This window comes from Dioscorea cayenensis, chromosome 6, assembly GCF_009730915.1.
Source record: "Dioscorea cayenensis subsp. rotundata cultivar TDr96_F1 chromosome 6, TDr96_F1_v2_PseudoChromosome.rev07_lg8_w22 25.fasta, whole genome shotgun sequence".
Lineage (NCBI taxonomy): Eukaryota > Viridiplantae > Streptophyta > Magnoliopsida > Dioscoreales > Dioscoreaceae > Dioscorea > Dioscorea cayenensis.
The window spans coordinates 792,708-818,779 of NC_052476.1; the positions used below are offsets into that span (position 1 = coordinate 792,708).

General features: G+C 34.6%; 4 protein-coding genes across 4 annotated transcripts in view; all 4 read right to left on the reverse strand.

Moving 5' to 3' along the window:
* Nucleotides 1-10,155: 10,155 nt before the first annotated feature.
* Nucleotides 10,156-10,984, reverse strand: LOC120263596 (auxin-binding protein ABP19a-like). Its single transcript, XM_039271557.1, is given in 2 exon segments — nt 10,156-10,669; nt 10,671-10,984. Coding segments are annotated over 2 exon segments (621 nt in total). The 5' UTR covers nt 10,932-10,984; the 3' UTR covers nt 10,156-10,309.
* Nucleotides 10,985-12,469: 1,485 nt separating this feature from the next.
* On the reverse strand, nt 12,470-14,992 carry LOC120263620 (probable signal peptidase complex subunit 2). The gene is given in 8 exon segments (XM_039271588.1): nt 12,470-12,804; nt 13,184-13,245; nt 13,381-13,506; nt 13,508-13,525; nt 14,386-14,466; nt 14,558-14,620; nt 14,622-14,723; nt 14,829-14,992. Coding segments are annotated over 8 exon segments (636 nt in total). The 5' UTR covers nt 14,919-14,992; the 3' UTR covers nt 12,470-12,710.
* A 1,247-nt stretch (nt 14,993-16,239) lies between these two features.
* Nucleotides 16,240-19,139, reverse strand: LOC120263829 (12-oxophytodienoate reductase 7). The gene is made up of 5 exons (XM_039271805.1): nt 18,910-19,139; nt 18,689-18,829; nt 17,908-18,038; nt 17,206-17,391; nt 16,240-17,105 (listed from the first exon to the last, which is right to left on the reverse strand). Exons 1-5 carry the CDS (start codon nt 18,981-18,983, stop codon nt 16,462-16,464), a joined length of 1,176 nt encoding a protein of 391 aa, XP_039127739.1. The 5' UTR covers nt 18,984-19,139; the 3' UTR covers nt 16,240-16,461.
* Nucleotides 19,140-22,767: 3,628 nt separating this feature from the next.
* LOC120262797 (uncharacterized acetyltransferase At3g50280-like) overlaps nt 22,768-26,072 on the reverse strand; it is a 53,596-nt gene continuing 50,291 nt past the window's right edge. Inside the window, exon 2 of the mRNA XM_039270684.1 lies at nt 22,768-22,874. Coding sequence (XP_039126618.1) covers nt 22,823-22,874 — 52 coding nt within the window. The 3' untranslated portion in view covers nt 22,768-22,822. The remainder of the gene's footprint in view (nt 22,875-26,072) is intronic.

The window sequence follows — 26,072 nt, forward strand, 5'->3', positions numbered from 1 at the left end:
TTGTAAATAATTCCATTAATATTTGGCGTAATATTTGGCGTCTTAAGATTGCTCCTAGGCCTAAGCATTTCTTTTTTTTTGGGAAGAGGAACGGGGCGAACCCACTAGAGACCCCAGGGACGTGCACAAGTCTCGGTGGAATAAGTGGGGACGGGGCCGCGCTCACGTGGGCACAGGAGCCACCCGTACACAACCACTATTCACAACTCCCAGAAATGTGCCCTCAGCCAAAAATCGAACTCTCACCACTCGGTGAGAGCTCTATCGGCGACCCGTGTACCAATAGACCCGAAGGTCGTTGGCGGCCTAAGCATTTCTTCTGGTTACTTCTTCATGAATCATAATGGTGTCAAAACGTATGAGTAATTATACAGGTTGAATCTTGGTCCTCAAACTCTTGGCTAGTTTTGCAATCTTGATTTTGAAAACACTGAACTTTTATTCAATAATTGTCCCAAAGCTCAGTTAATATGGAGATTGGTTAGTAATGTTATTGGCAAGCAAATATTTTCCATGATGGCTTTTCAACTGATAACTGGCTCTCTTTGGCTTACCCTGACTTTGACATGTGTGATCAGTCTGTGATTGCAATTACTTCTTGGCTCCTCTGGAAGGTAAGGTGTAACTTAATTTTCCGTAATGAAGCTCCCGACTTCCACTCTATTCCTATCAGAGCTATTAATCATGTCAGGGAGTATACTCAATCTTCATCTTCCTGGTTTGGGAATCAGCTCATCTTTAACAATTTCTCTATCACTGACAATCCGTTTCTCTTTGTATCCTCAGTGGGCAATTGTGAGACTAGAACTTATGGTGCAGGTTTTTATGTTACTAATGCAAACTCTCAACTCATCTGTGTAGGTTGATGTAATAATCTTGCAGATTCAAACATTGAAGCTGAAGCTTTGGCGCTCCTCGCAGCTCTTGGCAGCATACATGCGTTAGACCTCAGGACAAAAACGATCTTCTTTGCTTGTGTCGATCTCTACAAAGTCATCAAGATTGATATCTCTCATCATGCATGGCGTCTTAATCCGCTGATTATCAACATTTCTGACTATCTCTCAAGCTTAGGTCATCTGCGGATTTGCATTATTCTTAAAGCTTGTTTGGCTGTTACCAATAGCCTTGCCCTTCATGGAGTTAATTCTTATGTTCTTACATTATTTCATCAGGGCAAGGATCTTCCACCTTGGCTTATGAAGCAGTTTATTAGATCTGGAGTTAGTTTGTAGCTTTGTTTTTCCTGTCTTGTTTGTTTTTAGATTTTGTTTGTGTTCTTTTTTCTTTGGTTTGTATCTTAAACTCTCTTGTATTTCTTTTTTTTTTATCAATAAAATATCTTTATGAGCTCCTTCCCCTAAAATAATAATAATAATAATAATAATTCCATTAATATCATTACACAAAAAAGATCACAATAAGAGTTCCTCAAGTTTCCACCTTATATATTAATGTTTAAATTTTATATCACTGCCAAAAATTAATTTTAGTTGTTACACACTATGACATATATTACAAAGATAAACTTGAATAATTCCACTAATATTATGACACAAACAAGATCAGGATAACAATACTCAAGTTTCCACTCTATATAGTAATATTTAAATTTTACATCACTGTCAAAAATCAACTTTAATTGTTTGGCACTATGATATATATTACAAAGATAAACCCAAACTTGAATAAAACTGTATATAATTATATATTGAAGATAAATTTTTCAGAACTTTCTCTAATAAGAAGACCTGAAATTCAAAGTAAAATTATAAAGGAGATTAGACCATATATATATATATATGGATATAAAACCATGCAAAAGAATAACAAGAGAATTAGAACTTGGAGATCATAGTGTACTTACTTTGCCCTTTTCATATCACAGTCATGGCATGAAGATCTTGTTCAGGAACTCTAGATCTTCATTTCTATCATTGTTCATGTTAAGTAGATTGGTATAGGTCATGCTTGCATCAGTGTTTGAAGGTATACCAACCTCATTAACAGCATGTTGTTGTTGGCCATGATCAATGTTTTGGAATTGGTTATTGTGAAGTGGAATACTAGTCCCATGATCAGAGAAAACATTATTAAGATTTTCATGGTGATCAGTAAATTGGAGTTGGGGAATATGATTCTCTTCCATTATTTGATTCTCAAAATGCATGTTGCTATTTGCTGAAATTCCATTAAAGTCCATGCCAATTTCAGGTTCAAACTTATTAGGGAAGGCCATGTTGGTGTTGAGAATATGGCTAGTTTCATCTGCTACTATTTGTTTTTCTTGCTGAAAATGTGGGAGCACATCCAAGTTTTCATAGCCAAAACCTGAAAATTCCTGTAGATTTTGCATGCTAGGATCTATTGGTGGAGGTAGTTGGTTACCATCTTGAATTGAAGCATAGTGTTGTTCATGGTGTAACTGTGGATATGTTGGACCTTGTAGGCCTTCATTCAATCCTAGCTGGTTTATGGACATCTCCAGGTTACTAAATGTTGGTATATCATGAGTATAAGAAATGGGATTAATGTTATTAGGAACCATTTCTTGTTGGTATAGAGCATGTTGAGGTATAACTCCTCCTGAAGGATGAAAATGATTATATATAGTTAGGTAAGTAGTTAGGTTGTGAATTAAAGTATTGGCCTGGTTGATGCTGAGATTGAAGTTCAGGTTGGAGTTGAGGCTGAAGAAGAGATTGAGGTTGGGATAAGAGTTCAGGTTGAGGTTGAAGTTGGGTCTGATACATGTGATCAGTTGATATCATTTGATTCTTCTCATTATTGGCCTGTAGTAACAATGCTTCCTTTTGCAGGCGAACTCGATATTTCTGAATGCACATGCAACATGAAAATATAATCAAAGTGAGTATAAGAAGAAGAAGAAGAAGAAGAAGAAGAAGAAGAAGATGATGATGATGAAAGACATGACTGATTCAATGCTAAGATATACTTATTAATGTTGTCAACAAAGCTTTTATGGTTTATTTGATTTTCTGAGATATACTTATTCATTATAAGGAATTAAAGTACTAAAACTAATTTTTATTTTCATATCTAACAATGATATGCTAAAGATTTCAATCTTGAAATACATTTCACTATAACTCTTCTTTGTTGACTTTAAATTAATAAGAGCAAAAAGGTCATATATTTGTTTTATACCTGCAAATGACTGGCAACATGATGCCTCTCCACACCTTCAACATTCATAAGTTTTGCTATCTTTCCTGGGACAGCATCTATAATAGAAATTTAAAATGATGAGCTTAGATATATATATATATATATATATGTTGAGAATAAGAGAGATACATACACCATGCATAATTTAAATGTTTTTCATATGATCAGAGTATAGAAATGCATGTATAACCTGGTCCAAGTTGTATAATAGCATTCTCAAACAACTTTTCCAAGTAAGGAGTCCAACAAAGACGGCCATTCCTTTTAGTTATTTTCTTGAAATCATGACCTTCTTCCCCATTGTTCACTTCTTGATCACTAATACTATCATTGTTGTTCTCTTCTATACTGATTGCACTCTTTCCTTTATCATTCTTGATTTGCTTCTCATCTTCCTGATTCTTATTCTCTGATTCAGCCATCAAAGAAATGTTCTTCCAAGCAGTGTTCTTCCAAATGCTATTCACCAAAACATGTTCCAATGGTTTATCTATAAAGCTAGATGCTCCTTTCATGATACCATTCATCCTCAAATCCATGTCATTGCCACTGGCCATCACTGCAGTTAAACAAGAAATATATATATATATATATATATTGATGTTTGTTAAAAAAAAAAAAATAAACAAAATTAAACTAAAGATCAAGAAATATCCATGATTATATATACTCACAAACAACAGGTATGCTTAATTCTTTTACAGCTTGAAGTAACTCAAAGCCATCCATCTCTGGCATGAAAACCTCAGCCAAGACAAGATCAAAGTCTTGATGTCTCTCCCTGAAGAATTGATAGAGCAACTTTAGGGTCTGCACACAAAGTAACTGCAAAATATATTTCAAAATAATAATTAGTTTAATCAGTTTGATCAGAACTTTAGATAAATTAGAAACACTCTCAAAACTCTAAAGTCACTCAAGAAATTATTTTTTACAAGATAAATTATGATGAAAAGCTTGAAAAACATGATTTTCACCAGATCAAAATCTATCAAAGATGCATGTGTGTATATATATATATATATATATGTCTAAATATATACCTTTATAGTTGCATGATGAGAGCATGGTTCCTGCAAGCTTAAGAGACTCAGGATCAACATCAACAATCATAACTCTGAAGCCATTTGGGAAGAAGTGCTTCACTAGATGTTGATCACTTCTCATGGATGTTCTAAGGTAGGACATGGAGAGAGAATGGGAGAGGAGGAAAATGAAGGTGTATTGCCTTCTGTGTGACTGGTTGTGTTGGGAGGTGTGCTCTATTTATAGGTGATACACAGAAGGTGACAAATGCTTGATATCCTCATTAACTCATGTATCTATTTCAACATCTTGAAATAATTAGAAAGTTAATTTGCCCATAGAAGTTAAAATCAATTAGTTTTTACCATTTTTGATCTTTTTATTATGTTTTGCTTTTTTATTTATATTGTTTTTAAATAAAATATAATTTTTAGTAGTGCATGTTTAAATTTATCGTGAAATAGTTAACTATTGATGTATTATTCATTTTTTGAAAAAAAAAATCTTTTCATTATGTGCAGAAGCAATAAAAAAAATTGGATTTTTGCTTAGGAAAATGTATTTGATGATAAATTAGTAAATCTAAAAAAAAATTCATTATTAGTGTAAATGAATCGTAAGATTTTAAAGGTTTGTATTTTTCTTAAGTATGATAAGAAGGAACATTTATTTTCTTTGATCCTCGATATATTTGTCGTTTTCGTATATTGTCATTTGAGCATACGACAACTAAATTTATGTATGGTAATTACTAAACCTTGCTACAATTGAAGTACTAAATTCATAAACTTGGCAATCACAAACTTTTTGAAATTAAATTTAGACATATTAAGGTATCTATTTTGTTAATTTTATAAAAAAATAATTGGTAAATACCCCTTGTATATTATTATTTTTGTTAACCATTTATGTTGGCCGGCCTGTGTATGGTGAAAAAATTTTCTTACCACATGAAAATTAACCAGATGATAAATTTAACTTCACACAAAATATTTATTGAAAGATTTTTAAAAATTCCCTCTTACACTTATAAGATGTCCAATGAGATATATAGAATGTGATAAATATTAGTGGGAAAAAACAACTATAATAACAGACAAATGGAAATCTTTCAAAAGATACAGCGTTGAAAACCAGCATTGAACAAGAGTAAAAAACCAGAGGATTTGAAGAGTAGTTTCAAAAATCTTGAAGGGTTCACAAAGCAATATTCCATATACAATGTTTTTGAAATAAAAGATTTTTACATATTCACTATCCAATTCTACAAGGCAGAAATAGAAATTCTCAATTTGAGACATATATTGCACCAGAGGATCAATTGGCCATTGTGAATTGAACAATATTGGTGATCCCAAGCTGTTCCCTTCCTCTCATGGACATCTTTTGTTTTAGTGCTAAGAATGCGACCATGAGTGTATATATATTATATATGATGGATTTAAAATTAATGTGCATCTTTGTGATTAATTTATGATATGTTAATACTCCGAGTTTGGATCATTTCCTTATTGAATAGACTCATAATATGAATATGACTAATGCTAGCTTGATTACCAAATGAAACAAAATGTGTGTTCGTGTCTATATATATTTGATGAAAATCTTGTTCTTGTTTTTTCCCCATACATCCTCTCATTAATTGTTTAGTTCTCTCTGTACTTCTCTATATTTCCCCTTCAAAATGAAGTCTATAATCACATGTTAATTAACTTCACCAAGCTTTGTTCTTGGCAATGATCTTTTTTTGGTTCTGAATCCACATTTGTTGTTCTCTCAGTATCTGTTGTTGCTCATCCATCACCTGAGAAGCATGGGATAATGACGCTAAAGTATCACCGATCAACTCAGGACTCTTCGAACAGTATGTTGGATGAGACATCGACACTGATCTCCCCATTGGCCACTGACACATCTCTGAGCTCTCATTTATAAGGAATGGATTATTGTTTGAGTTCCTGATCATATTGTCAGAGTTCTTCATCCCCGAATTCTTAGACATGTTACTAGCACTCTCAACCAAGACAAGTTCCCAACCATCTACTCCTTTCTCAGTTTCATTTGATCTCCAATTCCCTGATGGGCATCTGTATTCAAGCTTTGACTTCGTCGAAGTATGATCTTCAAAATTATCTATTTGCTTGGAAAGAAGGGATTTGAGAGGACTCCGGGCAGATTGTTGTTCTTTTCTGCTGTTGTCTTTGCTGCTTCTGTTGTTGTTCTTCTTTTAAGAACTCCTGCATTGTATCCAAAAGGACCTTGGAGATCCTTCCGATGACTGGGTATTCAAAAGCCCGGCCGACACCAATCTCCTTGCAAAGCCTGTAGAGAGAGTCTAGCTGAATGAATTGCTTAGCTGCCTTGGCACAAACATGGAAAGTTTCGACACAAGAAGGGTGATCAAGATGGAAAAAATTATCGAGGAGGACGTAGAGCCCATCGGAGATATCCTGGTAAAGGCCAATGCTTTCTTGAATGATCGGATAAAGAGAGATGAGAATGAGTCTATTAGTCTTGGCGGGACCGGTGGGGCGCATTCCGATTGCTCGGTCTAGTAATTGTTGCCAATATTTTATATTGTCGAGGACAGCCATCGGCTTCATGTTAATAACACAGGAGGCGGCCGTGGGAGGTTGGCAGCGGCGGTGATGATTGCGAAGCTTTCCAAGGAGAGTACATTCAAGGCGGACCTCTAAGTAGAGAGCGAAAGTGCGAACAAAGGCAGTGAAGTCCCAAGGACTATTGTGGCCAGAGTCATCGGAGAAGGCAGAGAGGTCGAGAAGACGAGGGCCACCTCGGTGTGAGGCGGCGAGAGCTTCCCGGGCAAAATGGGGGGTACTGAAGTCCCGGAGGGCGATGAAGGTGAGGGAAAGGGCCTTGAGAGCCACAATCCAGTTTCGAGTATATGTAATTCGACGAGTAAGGATTTGGACAAGTTCGGCCGTCGCCGTGGGGGATGAGGAAGCTAAGAGGATGACCTGGGTGTACCGGCGATCATCGACCGGGTTGTCATCATGTGAGGTAGCCCGGAGGACAGAGACCTCTAGAGTGGAGGACCGGCGAGAGAATTTGGCTGAGACTAATGCTGGTTTGGTCCTTGATTACCCCAATGGCTCGCCGGAATTTGCTCGCCGGGCATTGTTCTTGTTGATGTTGGGAAGCTAGTTCAGAGGGGGTGGACCTCTCTGGTTGTAGGTTTGGGAGGAGATAGGCATGTTAATTAAGGCCCCTCCAACGGTTTTTTGGACGGTTCCAACGGTTTTTTGAAATGTTTGGCGGGTTTATTTATAGTTCTGACAGGGAGGGAAACAAAGTCTTTTGTTGGCCTCTGATTTTTAAGACTTCAATTAAATTAGACAATTGTAAATAACTTTAATTAGCTTTGCATCTCAGGTGTTATGCTGCTCAATTTTGTTTTTTGTTTTTCCCTAATATTAGAAATATATATATATATATATATATATAAGAAAATAAATAAACTAGTGATATATTAAAAAAATAAAATCAGTATAAATTGAGAAAACAGTGCAAAGCACAAATAAATAAAAAGTACATAAATAAAAAGTACAAATGAAAGAAAACACAACACAAAACCAACAACAAGAAGCATTCATCGGAGTTGATGCAAGGATAGAACATAAACTTAATTACTGACAATAATAAAAGTAAAAAAACAACTGGGTTGTCGGAGTCCATCGTGCAGTATATTAGAAATATTTTCAATATTATTTTATGACATTAGGGGTGAAACTCATGGACCACCAAATAATAAGTAATAATAATCATTATAATAATAAACCGAATAACAGTTGAGTTTATTCCGAGGAAGACCCTCCAAGCAACTTTCTTATACTTGATGACATCCTCAACATCCAAGAAACTAAACTTCCCAACAATATTTGCCTGCAAATTATTACCAAAAAGAGACAAAGAAGTCAACTGAGTTCTTGGTTCAGAGCTACTGAAAATAAAGAAAGCCTTAGCTGTGTCATTGCCAGCATTAACAATGAAATGCAGCAAACCTTCAGGGAAAACTATGGTATCACCTTTCTCAATATTTTTATAGTACACATTGTTCGCCGAGGATATGAAACCTGCGATCAGTGAGCCCTCAGTTACAACAACAATCTCCGATGAGCCAGATGTTTGATGTATTGGCTAGTTGTCGAAAGCCGGAAAAGATGAAGTCATCAACTGTGATATTTTCAGGACTCTTGCAGGAGTAGCCGGAGGGACCTGCACGGTGAGGTCAGCTAAGCAGAAGTCTTGAACTGCTGCATTTGAGGTGGTGGAGATGAAGAAGATGAAGAGGATGATGATGGGTAGCATGTTTGGTTTTTAGGGTTTATGTGTTTGTGTGATTGTTATTATGGTTTTTATAGTGTATCAAATTTTCAAGAAAATATTTCTTGTGATTTCTTTCTTAATTTGATAGAATGATATCCTTCCTTAATTAATTGCGTTTATCATTAGTAAGAGTATCTCCTAATTTATTATTTATATATAAATATTATCTAAAATATATTTTTATTATTTAAATATACGCTTTTTAGTTTTTATTTATTTATTTATTTAAATCCTAGAGGAACGGGATATATGGTTAATTTCATATAAATATGTATATCAGGCTGAAAGTAAAGTATTATCAAACAAGGTAAAATAATTTGTGTAAAAAAAATCTCTTCCTCATATGTGACCTTTGCAAGAGGCATCTCTAAATCAAATTTTTTTGAATTTATTTTAATGTATTATTTTTATAATTTATTTATTTTCTTGCTCAATATTATTTGAGGTATTTTTTTTTGAATAATGTGAATAAATCATAGATTTATTAAAAACAAAAAAAATTAAGATTCTTTTCTTATTCTTCACTCATGTCATCTTCGCCTCATCACCATCATCATCATCGTCATCGTCATTACTATAACAACAACCATTAATTAATTATCCTTGCATTATATCCTATGTTATCCATCACCAACCACGTTAATTAGTATTTATGAATCTCTAAATTGTACTTCTAATAATGCGCTAGCAATGTACATTAAGCTATATAAATGTATGTACTTTTTAATAAAAATATTAGAACTATTTTATTTTATAGAATGAAAATTTTTTCTTTCTATCCAATGTAGCCAATTTTTAAAAGTAATTAAGCCGCCCTAATTAATGTATTTTACCTATTTACATTTTTACTTTTATTTATTTATTTGAAGGGATGGTTAATTTCACACAAATATGTATATCAGCTGAAAATAAAGTATTATTAAACAAAATAAAAAATCTGGTTAAAAAAAAAATCTTTTCCTCATATGTGATCTTTGCAAGAGGCATCTCTAAATAGTTTCTTTTTAATTTATTTTAGTGTATCATTATAATAGTTCATCAATTTTCCTTGCTCTACATTGTTTGAGGTAATTTTTTTCTCACTCTTCAAACATGTCATCTTCGTCTCATCATCATCATCATTATCATAATTCTAACAACAACCATTCACCAACCACAGGTTTTAAACGGCCCTTGGAGATAATGCTGCCTTAATTAGAATTTTATTTCTTTTTTTGAATCTCTAAATTGTACTTCTAATAATGTGCTCGCTATCTACATTAAGCTATGTGCATATATGTACTTTTTAATAAAAATATTAGAACTATATATTTTATTTTATAGGTTTTTTTTGCTATCCAATATAGTAAATTTTTAAAAGTAATTAAGCCACCAATTAATGTATCTTCATAAGTAGTTGTATTTTTAATGACATTTATCAGCTTTATAAAGAAAAAATTTACAACTCTATCGAGTTCTTGTGTCTCCAATTTTTTTCTTGTTGTGTATTTGCTGTTTTCTTTTTTTTTATTTTTTATTGTACTATTGTTTTTTTTTTCAATAAATTAGTGATTTATTTATTTTTATAAAAAAATTAAAATAAAAAATATTTGATAAACATAAAATCAAATTAATGACTAGAAAATCAAACAAGTACAAATTAAAAGACCAACATCCCAACAATTATACATAGCACATAAATTATTTAGGCACCAAATTAAGAAAGAAAGCAAACATGCATGCACCACAACCGGAGCTCCGGCGAACTCTAGTTCATACCACCAAGCACAGCCTTAAGCTTCTTCACCTGAGCATGATCCAAGAACGTAGTCTTCTCAATGATTATAGAAGGCAAACTACTTCCAAACAATGCAATTGAAGTAATCTGAAGCCCAGGGTCTGAACTACTAAAACTAGCATAAGCCACTGAAGGAATACCACCAGCATTAATCTGAAAATGAAGTAAACCTTGAGGAAAAATCATAATGTCACCTTTGTGCAATGTTTTATAATAAACGGAGTTCGATGATGAGATAAAGCCGGCCTTAATTGAGCCTTGAACTACGAGTAGGACTTCATTGCCGCTGGGGTGAGTGTGGAGAGGGACGACGCCGCCTGGTGCAAGGTCTGAGACGAGCTAGTGAGATGCCGAGACCGTTAAGGCCGGGGAATTGGGCGGCAAAGGCTGGGCTAACGGCGGCTTTGATGATGTTGGTTGTGTTTCCTGGTTGTTCAAAGCCATTGAAGATGAAGTCATCGATGGTGACCTTTGTCGGAGACTTGCAGTGGTAGCCGGAGGGGGTTTGAGGGGTGGTTATGTCGCCGACGCAGAAGTCCAGGGCTGTGGAGGAGGATGGGAGGAGGAGGAGGAGGAGGAGGAATGGAAGCATTGTGCTTATTTGTTCTTGCTCTTGTTGTATTGGTTTGAAGGTGGCTTCTTGTTTATATATATATATATATACGGAGATATATACGGTTATTTTGAATACATGTGATAGGTTTTCATTATCTTGTGTGTTTAACTCATCATACAAAATAAATAAATTTCTATTAAAGCTGTTATGCTACTCTAATTTATACATCGTTTGTGTTTATTTATATTTTTTAATTATTATAAATGAAGGAGCTTGCTGTCTATTTGTATATATATATAAATATATGAAAGAGATAGAGAGGGTGATGGCATGGATGAGAGAGCAACTGATATCTGTTTTTGTGGTGCTAAATGTGGGGATGAAATAAATTATAATATTATTATTATAAATAAATATCAAGTGTTTTATGTGATCTTGAATGGTAAAATAATAATAATAATTTCTCATATAATTTGGTTATAGATAGGGAAGAAGTAAATGAATACATCATCTTCCTAATAGAAGGAATGATAATTTTTTTAATCATCTAACAATGATTAAAATGTGACTTTACCTATATTATTAAAAAAATTGAATACAAAATAAAAACCCAAAAGTCAAGATTATGGACCAAATTAGAAGAAAATCAAGACTTAATATCCAATGTAATCAAGATTTCCAAAAAGGCACCTTTCACGTACTGTAGGAACTTTTGGAAGTGGAGATGAAGCTAGTGAAATGAAGTGGTGGAGATTTTGATAAGGTAAGGTATCATTGTATCAACATCAAAAGCGAGGTCCAAAATAGTGCAAGCAAGCTCACATGGCAAGATGCACTATGAGACACAATGACAGCTAAAACATCAGTGTCCTTCATGTAGGGGATTGTTTCCCACCTTGCATCTCCTGCCTATCCTATCCTTCATCGCCCTGTGCCTTGGGGCATGCATGCAAAAGGATAAGGAGTGTCCTTAAGATGATTGGATGTAGGTGTTTCCTTTAGTTCACAATTAAAGAGATGACTAATTTCTGACGTATGTGTACCTAAGAACGGCGTTGAAGCAGCTGTTCTCATTTCATGCATGCCTTTGTGCCTTTGTGTGATCAATTAAGTTCAAAGTTAGGTGAAGTCCATCAACAACAAGAAGAATAAGACATGGAACTTGTTGGATTGTTGATGATCTTGAGCCATTCATTGCCTTCTATGTGGGTTCATTAACTGCCCATTACCAAAAGTAATGCAATAAAAAGTTTAATAATATAAACAATAATAATAGAAAAAAAAAAAGAAGTAAATCAGACTCCCAGTTGGGCAAAAGCTTTGAGCCTGGCATGTTTCAATTTTTACTGTCGAAAAAATTACACACAAATCAGTATTGATCTGTGACATGTATATAGAAGCTGAAAAGATGAAGAAAAGTCTCCAAAGGAACAGAATACAAAGGAATTCACCGTCACAGAATCATCCGCCTGTAATGGACGACAAAATAGAGCAAATTGACACGTATCCGCTCACTATGATAGGTTTGAGCAATCTATAATCCCTGCAAACCTAAATTTATTGTACACTTTAGAGAAAATAACATGTGGTTGAGATATTCAATATAACCAAACAGGCCACCATGATGTCTGATACCTCTATTTAAGTGTTTAAGTTATCTAGTGTTTGGATTCTACAATCACAATATGAAATCGCACAACCTCAAGAGTCTGAAGAAAGATGATTAACCATACTGGTGTTTCGTTTAACTAACATTTCAATTATGAAAAATCATTTCGTTGGTGATTGAGCTGATAGATAACAAATCTAACAGTATTACTTGCTCTTCCGATCATCATTGTAATCATCGATTAGTCTCTCAACATCCTTCCAGAATAAACCTTCAACAAGAATCCCATCCTTGGTGAACCTGAAAAGAGTCATCCATGTTAAATATCTATTGTTTGACATCAGAACATGTGTTTCAAAGAGTGAAAAGGAATATAGATAAGTAACAAAATTTGGCACTAATTAAGTAACATGTAGTTCAATTTAACTGCTAAATTGTTTGGCTACCATTCTATGTCAAATATGTATAGTTGAAGAAATTAGATGAAATCTTCATCTAACCAATACACTAATTTCAGCTAAAAAATTATCTGGGTGGAACAACATCAAGGGGCATTGGGGATCTTTCCAACCATGAAAAGGTGCACACCTATATATTAGATAATAGATCAACATGAAGGATTTAGCCATGATTTTTGCTAATAATTATATTATTCAGTAGTCCATAATGGGGAATACACAATGCATCTGATAATGAGATCATCACAAATGACGCCAAGACAACGTAAACTAAAGATTTATCCTAAGAACAACCTAAATTGTGAACTACTGCATTCAAAAATTGATTCTTAGAAACTTTGAGATGCAGTTCATGAACTAACCAAGTACTCTACTAAACAGTCTAATGAAGAAAAGTCAGATGAAAGTAAAAACTAACCACTTTTGTGACACTCTTGGTGAATTCAACAGTTTTATTTGCTGAAATGGACTTAGGATCAGCACTGGCCACTGTAAGAGTATACATGTCAGAGAACCTTGGCAGTTTGGAAGACACAGTCAGCCCCTGTGCTATTGAAAGATCCCTGTATAAAATCAAGCACACTAAACAAATAAGCCAGCAACATCCAGATTTTCAGCATAAGCATTGAACAAATATCTGCAGTGGATAAACAATTCGACCTTAAAATGCATTTTAGATTCTGCAAGCAGTGACTTGACTTTTGCAGTCAGCTAATTACTGAACTACACTCAGCCAACCTCTCCAAGTAATGTCCACAGCTTATTGTAAAAACAGATAACAGAGATTTGCAAAAGGTAGTAATACTATGTTCATAAAGCCAAATTACAATTAGCACAAACAACAAGGTGTTCACAATAAATTCTTCGCTCAAACAGAACCGAAGTCATATGCTAAGTATAAAACAAGACAACATGACAGAAATTCTGTCAAGTTTACAAAGTTTAGTTATGTATAAAGGATATCCAGAGGCGCTTTGTGTAAAGAGAAATACACAGGCCATTTCAGGTATTCAATGGTGCATTCACCAAATCACCCAACACTGACATAAACAGTACATTAAAGTTCCCAACTTTTATTTCCATCATCTACTGTTTCATCACAATAACAACCTTAAGTGAACATAAAAGCACTACAAACCAAGAGTTATTTGCAGTTGTAGAGTTTACTTCAAAATCTAAACATTCGGTTTGAATTGAAAAAAAACACTTCCGACTTGCTTCTAAGTTCACAAATCAGTTATTTTCCACAACATATTGACAAGATAACCACAACATTGCACGCCCTCAATCAAACACGTCAAAACATATATGAACAAAAACACACTTTCTAAGATAACAAACCCGACGAATTCTTTAAGGAAATCCAACACAGCCAAATCACAAATTAAGAACTAAAAAAATTCAACAGAGGAAAGCAACTCACAGCAGGGGGGTAAGTGAAGAGGATTGCGTTCTTCTCCTTGGTGTAGCTGATGAACTGAAGGATCCCATTCAAAATCACATACTTAAACAAGGAGTCAAAGATCAAACACCATAATACTTCATCAAAAAATACAGAAACCAAAACAAAACTAAAACTTTCTCAAGATCAACACAAAAAAAGGATATGATATGATGCAAGTGATCAGAAAATTCCGATTCTCTGGGAACTTCTTATTAGTGAAACTGCGCCAATAACGCAATCCCGATGATCACCGTCCCAATCAGCAGTCTCACATTGCTCAATCTGAAATCCTCACCATATCCTTTACCAGTAACGATCTGAAATCACAAAAATCTCTTCAAAACCCTAGATTTCCCAAAAAGATACATGAAATGGTACCAAAAAGCACACGGATCAAGAGAGAACGAAGAGATCTGGCGAACCTCGTTGACGGATTCATCCAGGACATGCTTGATGGCGTGGGGATCGAGGAGATTGGCCTTCTTCGGGCCCTTCGCCGCGCCGCTCGTCATCGTCTCGTCCTCTCGAGCTTCGTCCGCGTCTTCGGTTCGTGCCTGGAGTCCTTCGCCGTTGTGGACTGGACTCGCTTCGGTTGGGTTTCAATTTATCAAAGATGGGCTGGACCTCACTGGGCCTTTTACATTCTTCCAAAATGGTAGTTTAATCACTTAATAAACACAAAAATTTATATATAATTTTTATTATTACATTAACAGGGGTTTTAGAAAATAAATGAAAATTCAATGGGGAAAAACGTTTCGTGTTACATGGATATTGAAAAATTAGTGAATTTTATTTAATTAAAACGTTATTACTGCTATTATTCACATATTTTTTTAAATAATGAATGATTAATCTTGTGGCTTTTGGTTTAAGAGTATGGTTGAATAACTTTATTGAATTGTCAATCCTAAATGGAGTAATTTGATTTATTTTTTTGTTTAATCTAAAAATGTTAGGGTCAATATATAAGGATCCATTGGGATAGGTATTCAATAAGTGGATTACGAGAGCTAATCCCAAGACAGAGATCTAATCTCAAAAAAAAGGTCTATTAAAAGAAGGAGAAAAAAGTGAGAAATGTATCGAAAAAGTGAGTCGTAAGGCTCGTCTTTGCAGAGAAGACAGAGGAATTTAGTGGTGTGAGTTGACAGATTTAGTTATCTTCTCTTTTAAAGGAAGGAGAAGAGAGTGAGAAAGGTATCCAAAAAGTGAGATATAAGGCTCGTCTGCGAGGAATTCAGTGGTGTGAGTTGGCGGATTTAGTTATCTTATTTCTAGTACTTTCATTTAGCTATGTTCTTGTTCATGTTCTCTGTTATTTGTTGGATGATTTAATGATGTGAGTTAGACCTCTGTGATTAGATGAATGCTTATTATTTGTTAGACTTCGATGATATTTGCTTGAATTCATGGCTTGAATGCTGAATATAAATCAAGTCTTATAAGATTTATCTGAATTGTTACACCTCCTCTGTGATTGAGTTGATTGAGTGGCTGGATATGTTAGTTCTGTTCTTGTGGATTGAAGATTCATAACACAATATCTAATATCAACTTCATATATTGATTATAAAACATGACAAACCTGAAAAATTACATCAAAATCAATTGTGTCTGGACAAACAACTTCAAAGAGAACTACATCAAAATCATGGGATTTAACCATTCTCTTGTTTGCTACATTAACACTTCCTCAAAGATCTCTCAATATTCATTCAAGAGAACTATTTGGTTCAAACAGTATTGTGCTTAATTTTTCACATGCACTAGAGCTTTAGTCAATCAAGGACATATAACTCACCATCTCTCCAACAATAAACTCCAAACAAATAAAAACTCCAAAAATAGAAATATGCAATTTTCATACTTATATAGTACAACAAAGTTCCTATTTCCAAGATTTCAATAAACACAACATGCATCCTTAACTACGGAGACTTATTAATATTTAACTTCTCTAAGAGTTAGAAGAGTCTCTCCAGAATGGCTTGTCCACAAAACAATACACACAATTATTTACCAATAATAATAGCACACTAAACCAAAGCTTACTTAAAGCTTAGACCGGGCTTGGCCCATGAAAGGGTAGTCAGTGAAGCCCACTACTGGGTCTTGTGTATAAAACGTAGCTCGAATGTACCGGTTCAGTGAAGCATCCACTCTGAACCGGTCCACCAAATCCGGGTTCGATATAAAAAGCCGACCGTATGAAACCAGGTCTGCATCCCCTTGTGAAACCGCTTCCACACCAAGCTCTCTTGTGTATCCTCCACTGCAAATGAAGGTGCCATCATAGCCGTTCCTCCATGTCCGCATCATGTGGGCCTCCTCTTCCTCACTCCCATGCCGGCCTGATTCGGTCTGACCATAAGCAGTGTACCTGGGTTGGGTCACATGAAGGTAAGCAAGCCGTTGGCCTAACTCTTGCTGGACAGTGTTGAGCCGACCGATTACGGCTAGACCGAGTGCCATTGGGTCTGAGTCATAAGCTTCCAAATGATCAATGGCTGGTGAAATTCGAATTCCAACCCGGTCCGGTCCAATGGCCGAGGCAACCGACCGGATTATCTCATAGAGGAACCGGGTTCGATTTGAGATCGGACCGCCATAAGCATCTGACCGGTCATTGATGCCGTCTTTGAGGAATTGGTCAATTAAGTAGCCATGAGCTCCATGGATCTCAATGCCATCAAAGCCTATACAAAATGTAGTTGTGTACGTCGGTTATTTGAATATGATACAGAAACAAAATTCAGCCTCGGTGTTGTTAGAACTTTGAAATACAATGTTGTCTACCTGCTTCAATGGCGTTTAAGGCTGCCTGGCGATAATGTTCCACTATCTCGGGTATCTCCGCTGTGGCGAGGCGGCGAGGTCGGGCGTAGCTACCATAGCTCCCACCGGGCATCAGTATCCTCCACCTCCCTCCTATTGGTTTGTCTGTTGATGAAATGGGAGCTGAAGTTCCACCAGGCTGGTACACTGAAATCACAAGTGTTTGATTAGAATACAGTGAGAGAAACATAATAGTTACTCAAACCAGAAATCAAAAGCAGAAAAGTATTGGTAGCTGACAAGCTCATGTTTTGTTATTTATTCAAACTGGATGCTCAAAAGGCAATTATGACCAAGATGGATGATGAAGCTGTGTTCTACTTTGGGTTTTTGTTTTTAGTTTTGGCTACTCCTTTTAAGCTTCCTTTAACAAAAAAAAAATTAAAAAAAAAAGGCAATTATGACGTATAGACCAACAAAAGCCATGCTGGTTGAAAACAGGGAAACTTGAGAGCAACTTCACCTTGAACAAAAAACTCAGGTTGGTTATAGACTGGAAACTCAAGTAACAACAAATTGATAGTCAACAAAGTGCAGATAGTATTTTACTGATTAATGCAGTACCAAACTCACAATTCTTCATATAAGACTATAAAAAGGTGGAAGTCATGGGTCATAAATCTCATGTTTTGGATTTATGAAAAGAATTTTCAGAATAAATACCTTGATTAGACGCCCGGCCAACATGCCACAGCTGACAAAAGATGATACTCCCCTTGGCATGCACAGCATCCACAACCTTTTTCCAGGCATCTATTTGTTCTTTAGTGTATATTCCAGGACAATGTGGAAACCTACAATAAAAGATGGTTGTGGCTTTGTGTTATGACTATTGAACAGTCAATAGCATGACAAGAGAGAGGAGACAAGATTTATGCACAAGTCCTGATACTGCAAATCAAAGACATCTTTTTTCATACTCTTAGAAACACCAGATTGATTGCTTAATACCTAAACTATGACACAAATAACACCATCCTATCAATACATCAAACATACCGGATTGAACCTAATGATTCAGATAGCAGAGCTAAATTTTATTTAGTCCAAGAACCAGCAAAACATAAATTTCAGAATAGATTTTGTACAAGATCAATCCAAAATAGATTTAAAACAATATTGATAAAAGGGCATTCTTGATTCATAATTTCCACATAAAAATAAAGAGGGTTTATACTGAAAACCACACCAAAATACCAAACATCACCAACATACTATATATTTCTCATGTTCCAGGGAAATTTGGCCATTCAAATCATGAAAAATTTACTAATCTTACTACCAATAAACAATCTACACAAGTTTGCATAATTTCACAGATGAGAAATAATTTCTCAATTTATATTTAATTATTTCAAGTTGAATAATTAATCCATAAATAAGAAACTAATGGAAGAAGAACTCATTTCATAAGAACAAAATTATGCTAGAAAAAAGAAGCTACCCTGCAGCAGTGGGGGAGATCAAGGTCCCCTCAGTGATGAGGAACCCGCCAGGAGTGGAACGCTGGACGTAATACTTAACATTGGCCGGCTGCGGGATCCCATTCAAAGCTCTACATCTCGTCATCGGCGCCAGCACCACACTAAACCCCCACAGGAACAAGAAACCATGGATAAGAACTCAGATCAAGGGAAAAAAGAGAAGACCTAGCAAGGAGCTCACCGGTGGGAGAGCTGGAAGCGGCCCAACTTGAAAGGGGAAAACAGAGATGGGTGTTGACCCGTTGATCCTTCCATCAGATCTTGCTCTAGGGCACACAATGGAGCGAGAATGAAGACGAAGACGTAGACGATGAAGAGAGGTTGGAGAGATGGAAAAAAATGAGGGTTTTTGAAATAATAATGGAAGAAAGTGGAAGAGTTGCACGATTAGAACGTTGATTTACAGTGGTCACTGCTCACCATCCAAAGTTGGACGGAAAGTGGAAAAAAACATTTGGTCTTGGGGTGTGGTCACCGCCCACCAGGTTGGAATGTTTGTAAGAGGGGATTAATTAATATTAATAACTGTTAAAATTTTAATTTAATGTATATATATATATATATATATATATATATATATATATATATATATGTATATATTAATAACTGATGCAGAGTATGCAGGTTATGGGTTTTAAAATATTTTTTATTTTTAAATATTCTGGCATATCCCTTTGTCTTCTAGACCCTGTTTGGATAACCCAAAAATCCTACATAATCCGTACATTATGGCATAATATAATATTTTTCACAAATTTATGTCATAATGATCGTTTGGGTACTTAATTTACACTACAAAATTATGACATAATGTGCAAATTCTTACAATGTAGTTTTTTTTAATGGTGAATTTAGTGGCTCTCTTTTTTGAGTCTCTCATTCGCTCTCTCTCTCTCTCTCTTCTTCTTCTCAAAAACACCACCGGGATCCAAAAGAGGCTGCTACATTGCCGGCTGCCCAGCCCAAACACCTGAAGCAGGCTGCCGAAGTGGAATATCCAGAGCGCCCTTCCACCTCCAGTGCCCAAAATTAATAGCCTTAAGTACTTTACTAAAATATCGACTAACCATTTCTGCAGAATTTTGAAATCGCACTTGCACATCACGGTTAATAGCATTATGAGCAAGAGTGTACATAACCATTGTTAATTGCTCCTCGACTGTTATTCGTTTTGAGTTGTATAGAAGAGATTTTTCTCTTAAACTATCAACCAGTGCTTGAAATATATAACGCTCCATACGAAATTCTCTTTTGCAACGTTTCTCATAACCTTGAAAAATTTCTTGTATATATGCAACACCTGTAAGAATGGATGTGTGATGTTCTATATTTCTTGAAGTTGCTGTACATTCTCTCGACCAATAGCTGAGCATGAATAGATCATCTTCTTCATTTTTTTCCTTTAAAGATTTAAGAAATCCATGGTGAAACAATAGTTAGAACTATGAATTTTTTCAACTTAAAAAGTGAAAAGATCGCCAGAGGTCTCCACGACACTCACAAAGTCAAACAATCAAGACAACCAACCAATTAAACAATTCAATCAACCCATAATAAATCACAAACAGCACACACCAATTTATACGTGGAAAAACCCCTTCGATGTGAAGGATAAAAACCACGAGACCGTTCGAGAGTCCACCCTTTACTTCTCTTATTGATAAATTGAGGGCAAAAAGAACCCCAAATCAGTCAACAAAGGATTCACAACCCACCAACAATTTTTCAAGAACAATAAGAGATCAAGATAGAGCAAAAAAGTGTAGAAATCACCCACAAACTGCCGGTCTGTTAAAGCTGCGTTTCTGACCAAACCAGAGCACCTGAGGACGATCCGACCGTTCAAAATGAAGCCCTTCTTGTCAGGAACAAGCTGGCCAAATTTGAGCAAAAATCGGACCACGGGAGCACCTCCGATCGTAGAGTTGATCAAAACTGCGCACACAAAAACCGGGAATAACAAATCCCTCTTAAGCTCTCTTTTTTTCTTTTCGATTGCCATCCGCCTTTTTCATGTATGTACAGCCAAAACCAAAGAATAAAAAATCACCAAAAGAAAATTCTCTTGGAAACCCTAATATCAATGCCAAATGGACTCAAGAAATAAGACATAACAAGTCCAACATAAAGGCCCAACATAAACAACAAAAGCAATATGAAATATTGCAAATATGGGCTGGACCCATAACAAAAAGAAGAGTATGTGTATAATGCAAAGGAATCATGTTGTGTATAAATAGGGAAAAATAATAACGGCTATAATTATAACGGCTATATTTACAAGTTACAACAACTATATTCTAACGGCTATTTTTCAAATTTTAATTACCAATGGTTATAATCTAACGGTTATTATGTAATAACTAGTTATTATGCAAAATAAACACTCATTCTCTAAGAAAAAAAAAATGTAATAATTTTTTTAATATTTTTTTTATTTTATTACCCAAACACTCATTCTGTAGGAATAAAATAGGTTAATAATCACTTGCACTTCTTACATAATAAAATTATAGCATATTTTTTTATTTTGCATCCAAACAAGTAATGTTTTATTATCATTATATTTTATATTATTTTTTAGTTAATTAACTTTAATGGCATAACAACTGATATGATATGTTTTATTATAACAATATTTTTTAAATAAATATATAATGAAATAGTACATATAGTTTCTGGTTTTTTCGTTTTTTCTATTAACAGTTTTAGCAATATGCGTGGTGATACAGAAAACGGGTGTGTTTTTATAATAATTATCATGCTAATTTTTTAAAACATGTGGATAAAAGCAAGAAGCAAACAACAAGCAAGGGCGAAAGCCGTTTTGAATTATAAATCATGTTAATTCAACAAAAAAATCTCTAGAAATACAAACGAAACCATCAACAATAGAACAAACATAACAAAATTAACATGACACCAAATATTAAAAAAATAGACCATTAGAAATAATAACTAACAAACATGCAGAAAAATATATATAGTGGTTAAAAAGACTCTCAAACCATGGACGTGGCACTGCCAATGTATATATATATATATATATATATATATATATATATATATATATATATATATATAGAATTTTAAATCATTTTTATATGTATTACATATTTAAAAGACTGTTCATTAAAAATATTTGTTTATAGTCGATGAATAATGATTCAATAAATATTATTTATAAAAAATACTGTATAAATTTACTATTCAAGATATTTGTATATTACTGTATAACATTGCTTGACACTATATAATATTGTTCATAAATAATTATAGCTATTTCATAGTAATCCAACTGGTGACAATAAACATCTCTGCCAACGATCATTTGATCTATTGACATCGGGTCCCTTGTGTAGGGTGTTCGTCTCGAGTGTCGAGTTTGGCTCCCCGAGTTCAATCCTCATCTTGCGCAGGTGAGAGGGCACGTTCGATGGTGAGTCACGGGCTCCCACGCGTGTTCGTTCTTTCTGGTTTGACAAGCTTGTTATTTTTAAAAATAAAAAAAATAAAAAAAAATATCTCTAGATGATAGGTTTTTATATTATATCTATAACAAATATGATTAAACTTATTATTAAAAACGAGTTTATACAAAAAAAAATTGAATAATATAATACTTGTGATTTCTACTCGCATGAGTTAGGATATAAATAAATTATATTAAGAAATCCGATGTTAATATACCAAATGGTTATGAAGCGCTCTTCTCTTGTCTGAAAAAACCATGTATTGAAACAGGTATTAAAATTTGTGGCCATCCGAATTAGCAGGTGATTTTAAGCTGTGCACCGGGAGGTGATCTGACTCACGCTGGTGGCTCAAGAATATCATTAATGAAGTGGATATCGTTCTCAGCTTTCCTAGGTCGGTTCGCACGTGTTGTTTATAATCAACCAGGCGTTGAGTTACACGAGTGATATCGGACGGCTGTTGTTTACCATCGCAAATCTCGAGATTCGTGCTAAGCTACAGTGTATCACTATAAATGGAACAGGGAATGTGGCCATTTTCCGCAGATTTTTTTGTAATTTTCTTTACCTCGCTTGATTGCGAACAAAACCCTATTGCGATGTGATTGTCTTCGAGGTTTACGAAGTTTGGAAAGGAAATGCAGCGGAGACGATGATCGAGATCATCTTTTAGGGTTCTATTTTCTCTTATTTTTTTGCCATTTTTTTGAGTTTCATATATTGTGATTAATCCTCTTGAATGATCTCTTCTGTTTTATATTGGGAGATTCTGGTTTTTTATTTTTTTTTAGAGTTAATGGTTTAGTTTCTTGACTTGGTGTTGGATCTGTTGATTGTGATTCCTGTTTGTGATGGATTGATCCTCTTGAATTGGATTCTTGATTCAAGAGAAACTAGAGTGAGCATTGTTTGTGGATGCTCCAGTTGGATTGAATTTAGGGTTTAGGATTTTTCCTCTTTTTGTTCTGTGGTCTTGATTGATTGGGGAATTCTAGCGATAGGGCTAGTTCGGAACAAACTTCTTTGATCGGGTGATCACTAGTGCGATGTGTTTGATTTATTTTTGATTTATTTTTTTTTATAATGTAGATAAACCACATTTCACTGCAATTTTTTTTTTATTTTTTACTTTTTTTTCTGGTTAATTCCCCTATTTTTTTTTTCTGAATTTTGTGTAATTTTTGGTGCATTATATTCGTTTGATGCACTTGAACTACTTATTTGGATGATGATCGTGGTTTTTAGTTTTTAGTTATTATTAGTATTTTTTTTTAATTAATTTTTTTTGTTCCTGATTTTCACCTTTCATGTGAGTTTCATGTGTTGTGATTAATCTTCTTGGATGATCTCATTCTTCTTGATGGGGAGATTCTGGTTTTTTATTGCGAGGAAATGGTTCTTCTGAAGTTCAGTTTCTTGATTTGGTGCTGTATCTGTTAGTTGTGATTTATATTTGTGATGAATCCTCTGGAATTGTATTCTTGATGGAAGAGAACTTCGAATGAGTGTTGTTTGTGTGATACTCTGGTTTGGTTGAATTTAGGGTTTTACCTTGTTTTGTGGTCTTGTTTGATATGGGAATTTTAGGTTTTGATTAGTTTGGATTAGTGGTTTTTTGCTGCTATGGATAAGCTTTGTTTATCAGTGGTCATCTTCATGAAGCTTGAGTATGTGAGCTATTTTATTCTTTTTTCTTTATGTTAATTCCCTTGTTTTCCTTGACCTCATTTTTTGGAGTATTATATTTGTTTAATCAATGTAGCTGAATTACAAGTTTGGATAGGAAATGCAGCAGGATGATCATGGTCTTTAGATCCTCTTCTCTCTCTTTTCACCCTTTTCTTCTGAGTTTCATATGTTGTAAATTAACCTTCTTGGGTAATTTGATTTTTTTAAGATGAGGAGTCTGGTGATGAATCCTCTCAAATTGGATTCTTGTTCGAATAGAAATTAGAGTGAGTATAGTTTGTGTCATGCTCTGGTTGGATTGTACTTAGTGTTTTAGCTTGTTTCGTGGTTTTCTTTGATTGGTAAATGCTTGGATTTTAGATAGTATTCAATAGTCTTCTTTACATGGGGAATTCCAGGTTTTTGGCTTGTTTTGTGGTCTTCTTTGATTGAGGAGTTCCAGGGCTTTGGTTAGTTCAGCAGTCTTTTTTGACTGGGGAATTCTAGGGTTTTGACTTGTTTGGTGGCCTTGTCTGTTTGGTGAGTTCCAGGGGGTTGTCTAGTTTAGATGAGTTCTGTTAACCAGTGATCTTTTCCATAAATCTTGAGTATGCAATTTGTCTGATTCTTTACTCTTTTTTTTTTTTTCCTTAGATATGTATTTATTTGTTTATTTTGGATTTTGTAGCAATTTGATGTACTGTATTCATTTGATGCACTTAAGCTACGGGTTTGGATAGGAAATACAGCGGAGATGTGGTGACCATGGTCTTTAGGTTATCTTTTCTCTGATTTTTGCCTTTCCATTGAGTTCCATATGTCGTGATAAATCTTCTTGGATGATCTCATTCTGTTAGATGGAGATATTATATATATATATATTTTTGGATGAAGTGGTTCATTTAGAAGTTCAGTTTCTTGGTTCGGTGTTGGATCTGCTGGTTGTGATTCCTATTACTATTAGTGATGGGTTCTCAGGAATGGATTCTTGATCAAATTGAAATTAGTATGCGCATAGTTTGTGTGATGCTCCTTTTGGATTGAATTGAGGGGTTTTACTCTGTTTTGTGGTCATGTTTGATTGGGAATTCTAGGATTTTGTCTAGTTTGGAAAAGTCTTCTTCAATTTGAGGGGTGCTTGATTTTAGCAGTTGTGAATTATTTTTGTTAATCAGTGATCTTCTCTAGGAAGTATAGGCAAAATGGTGGTTTATTTTTTATGGTGATATTTAACAATTTTCATTCTCGCTTAATCCCTTAGACTGAAATGACACTTTTGTTTGCTCCAATTTTAGAAATTTGTCCCGGTTTATATGTTAATTCTGCAAAAAATACTTTGAACAGGATTAGAGGTTCTAGTGTTCTACCATGATACCATTTATGTTTTTGGAGACAATTATGGTTCTAGCTCTTCCTATCACTGATGCCTTGTGTACAAAGAAAGTAAAAAATTGTGGTTGATGTTTATTAGTAAGTTCATGCCGAAGCACATCTGTAGCGTCAGGTCCAAAATTTTTTATATGCATTTCAATTGTTTTGAATATGTACAAGTTTGATGCCTTGCTTTATGCCACTGTTTCTCTAGGCAAGGTTGTTTGTTTGATTTAGAACTTAAAAGTTGGCAAATTCTTGGTAATATATATGTACATCATGGTTGTTGCCTTTCATGACACCTTGTTTACCTGAGTAATTTCAGAACATAAAAACCTGCTTATGTTATGTTGAGATTTCATTACTATGTCTTGTTATATATCTTACCTTCGTTTCTTTGGTTTTTTAATTTGTGGTTTTATTTATCTGTGTGAATTATGTAGACTATATAGTTTTGATTTGTTTATTGAAACTTTGTCTCATTAATATGAGGTTCATGTGGTCGAAAGAAATCCATTGTGTGTGCTTGATCAAATTCTTATGGGCAAGGTAAAAAGTATATGAAAATGTAATTTCATTTTTGTGGTTGTATGATTACGTAGTGAAAATTCTGCATAAATTAACTCCATTGTATGTACCCTCAATATGCATCCTAGGTACTAGTTGCTTCATATTATAGTTTTATGATTGTCCTTAATCGTTATATGAGTGAAGTTTATGTGTTTGAACCTTTGAAATGGGTAGCATTATTGTGTGAATTAACATGTTATCCTTTTCCAATTCCATGTAATAGCGGTAATGCTCATGCACTAATCTATTCTTTTATTTA

Excerpts from the sequence above, each read along its gene's own strand:
- LOC120263829 (XM_039271805.1), bottom strand. The coding sequence starts at position 18,983 with ATGGAAGGATCAACGGGTCAACACCCATCTCTGTTTTCCCCTTTCAAG. Across the intron at positions 18,830-18,909 it reads CGCTTCCAGCTCTCCCACCG|TGTGGTGCTGGCGCCGATGA; the intron begins GTGAGCTCCTTG and ends GTGGGGGTTTAG. Across the intron at positions 18,039-18,688 it reads ATCTCCCCCACTGCTGCAGG|GTTTCCACATTGTCCTGGAA; the intron begins GTAGCTTCTTTT and ends CTTTTATTGTAG.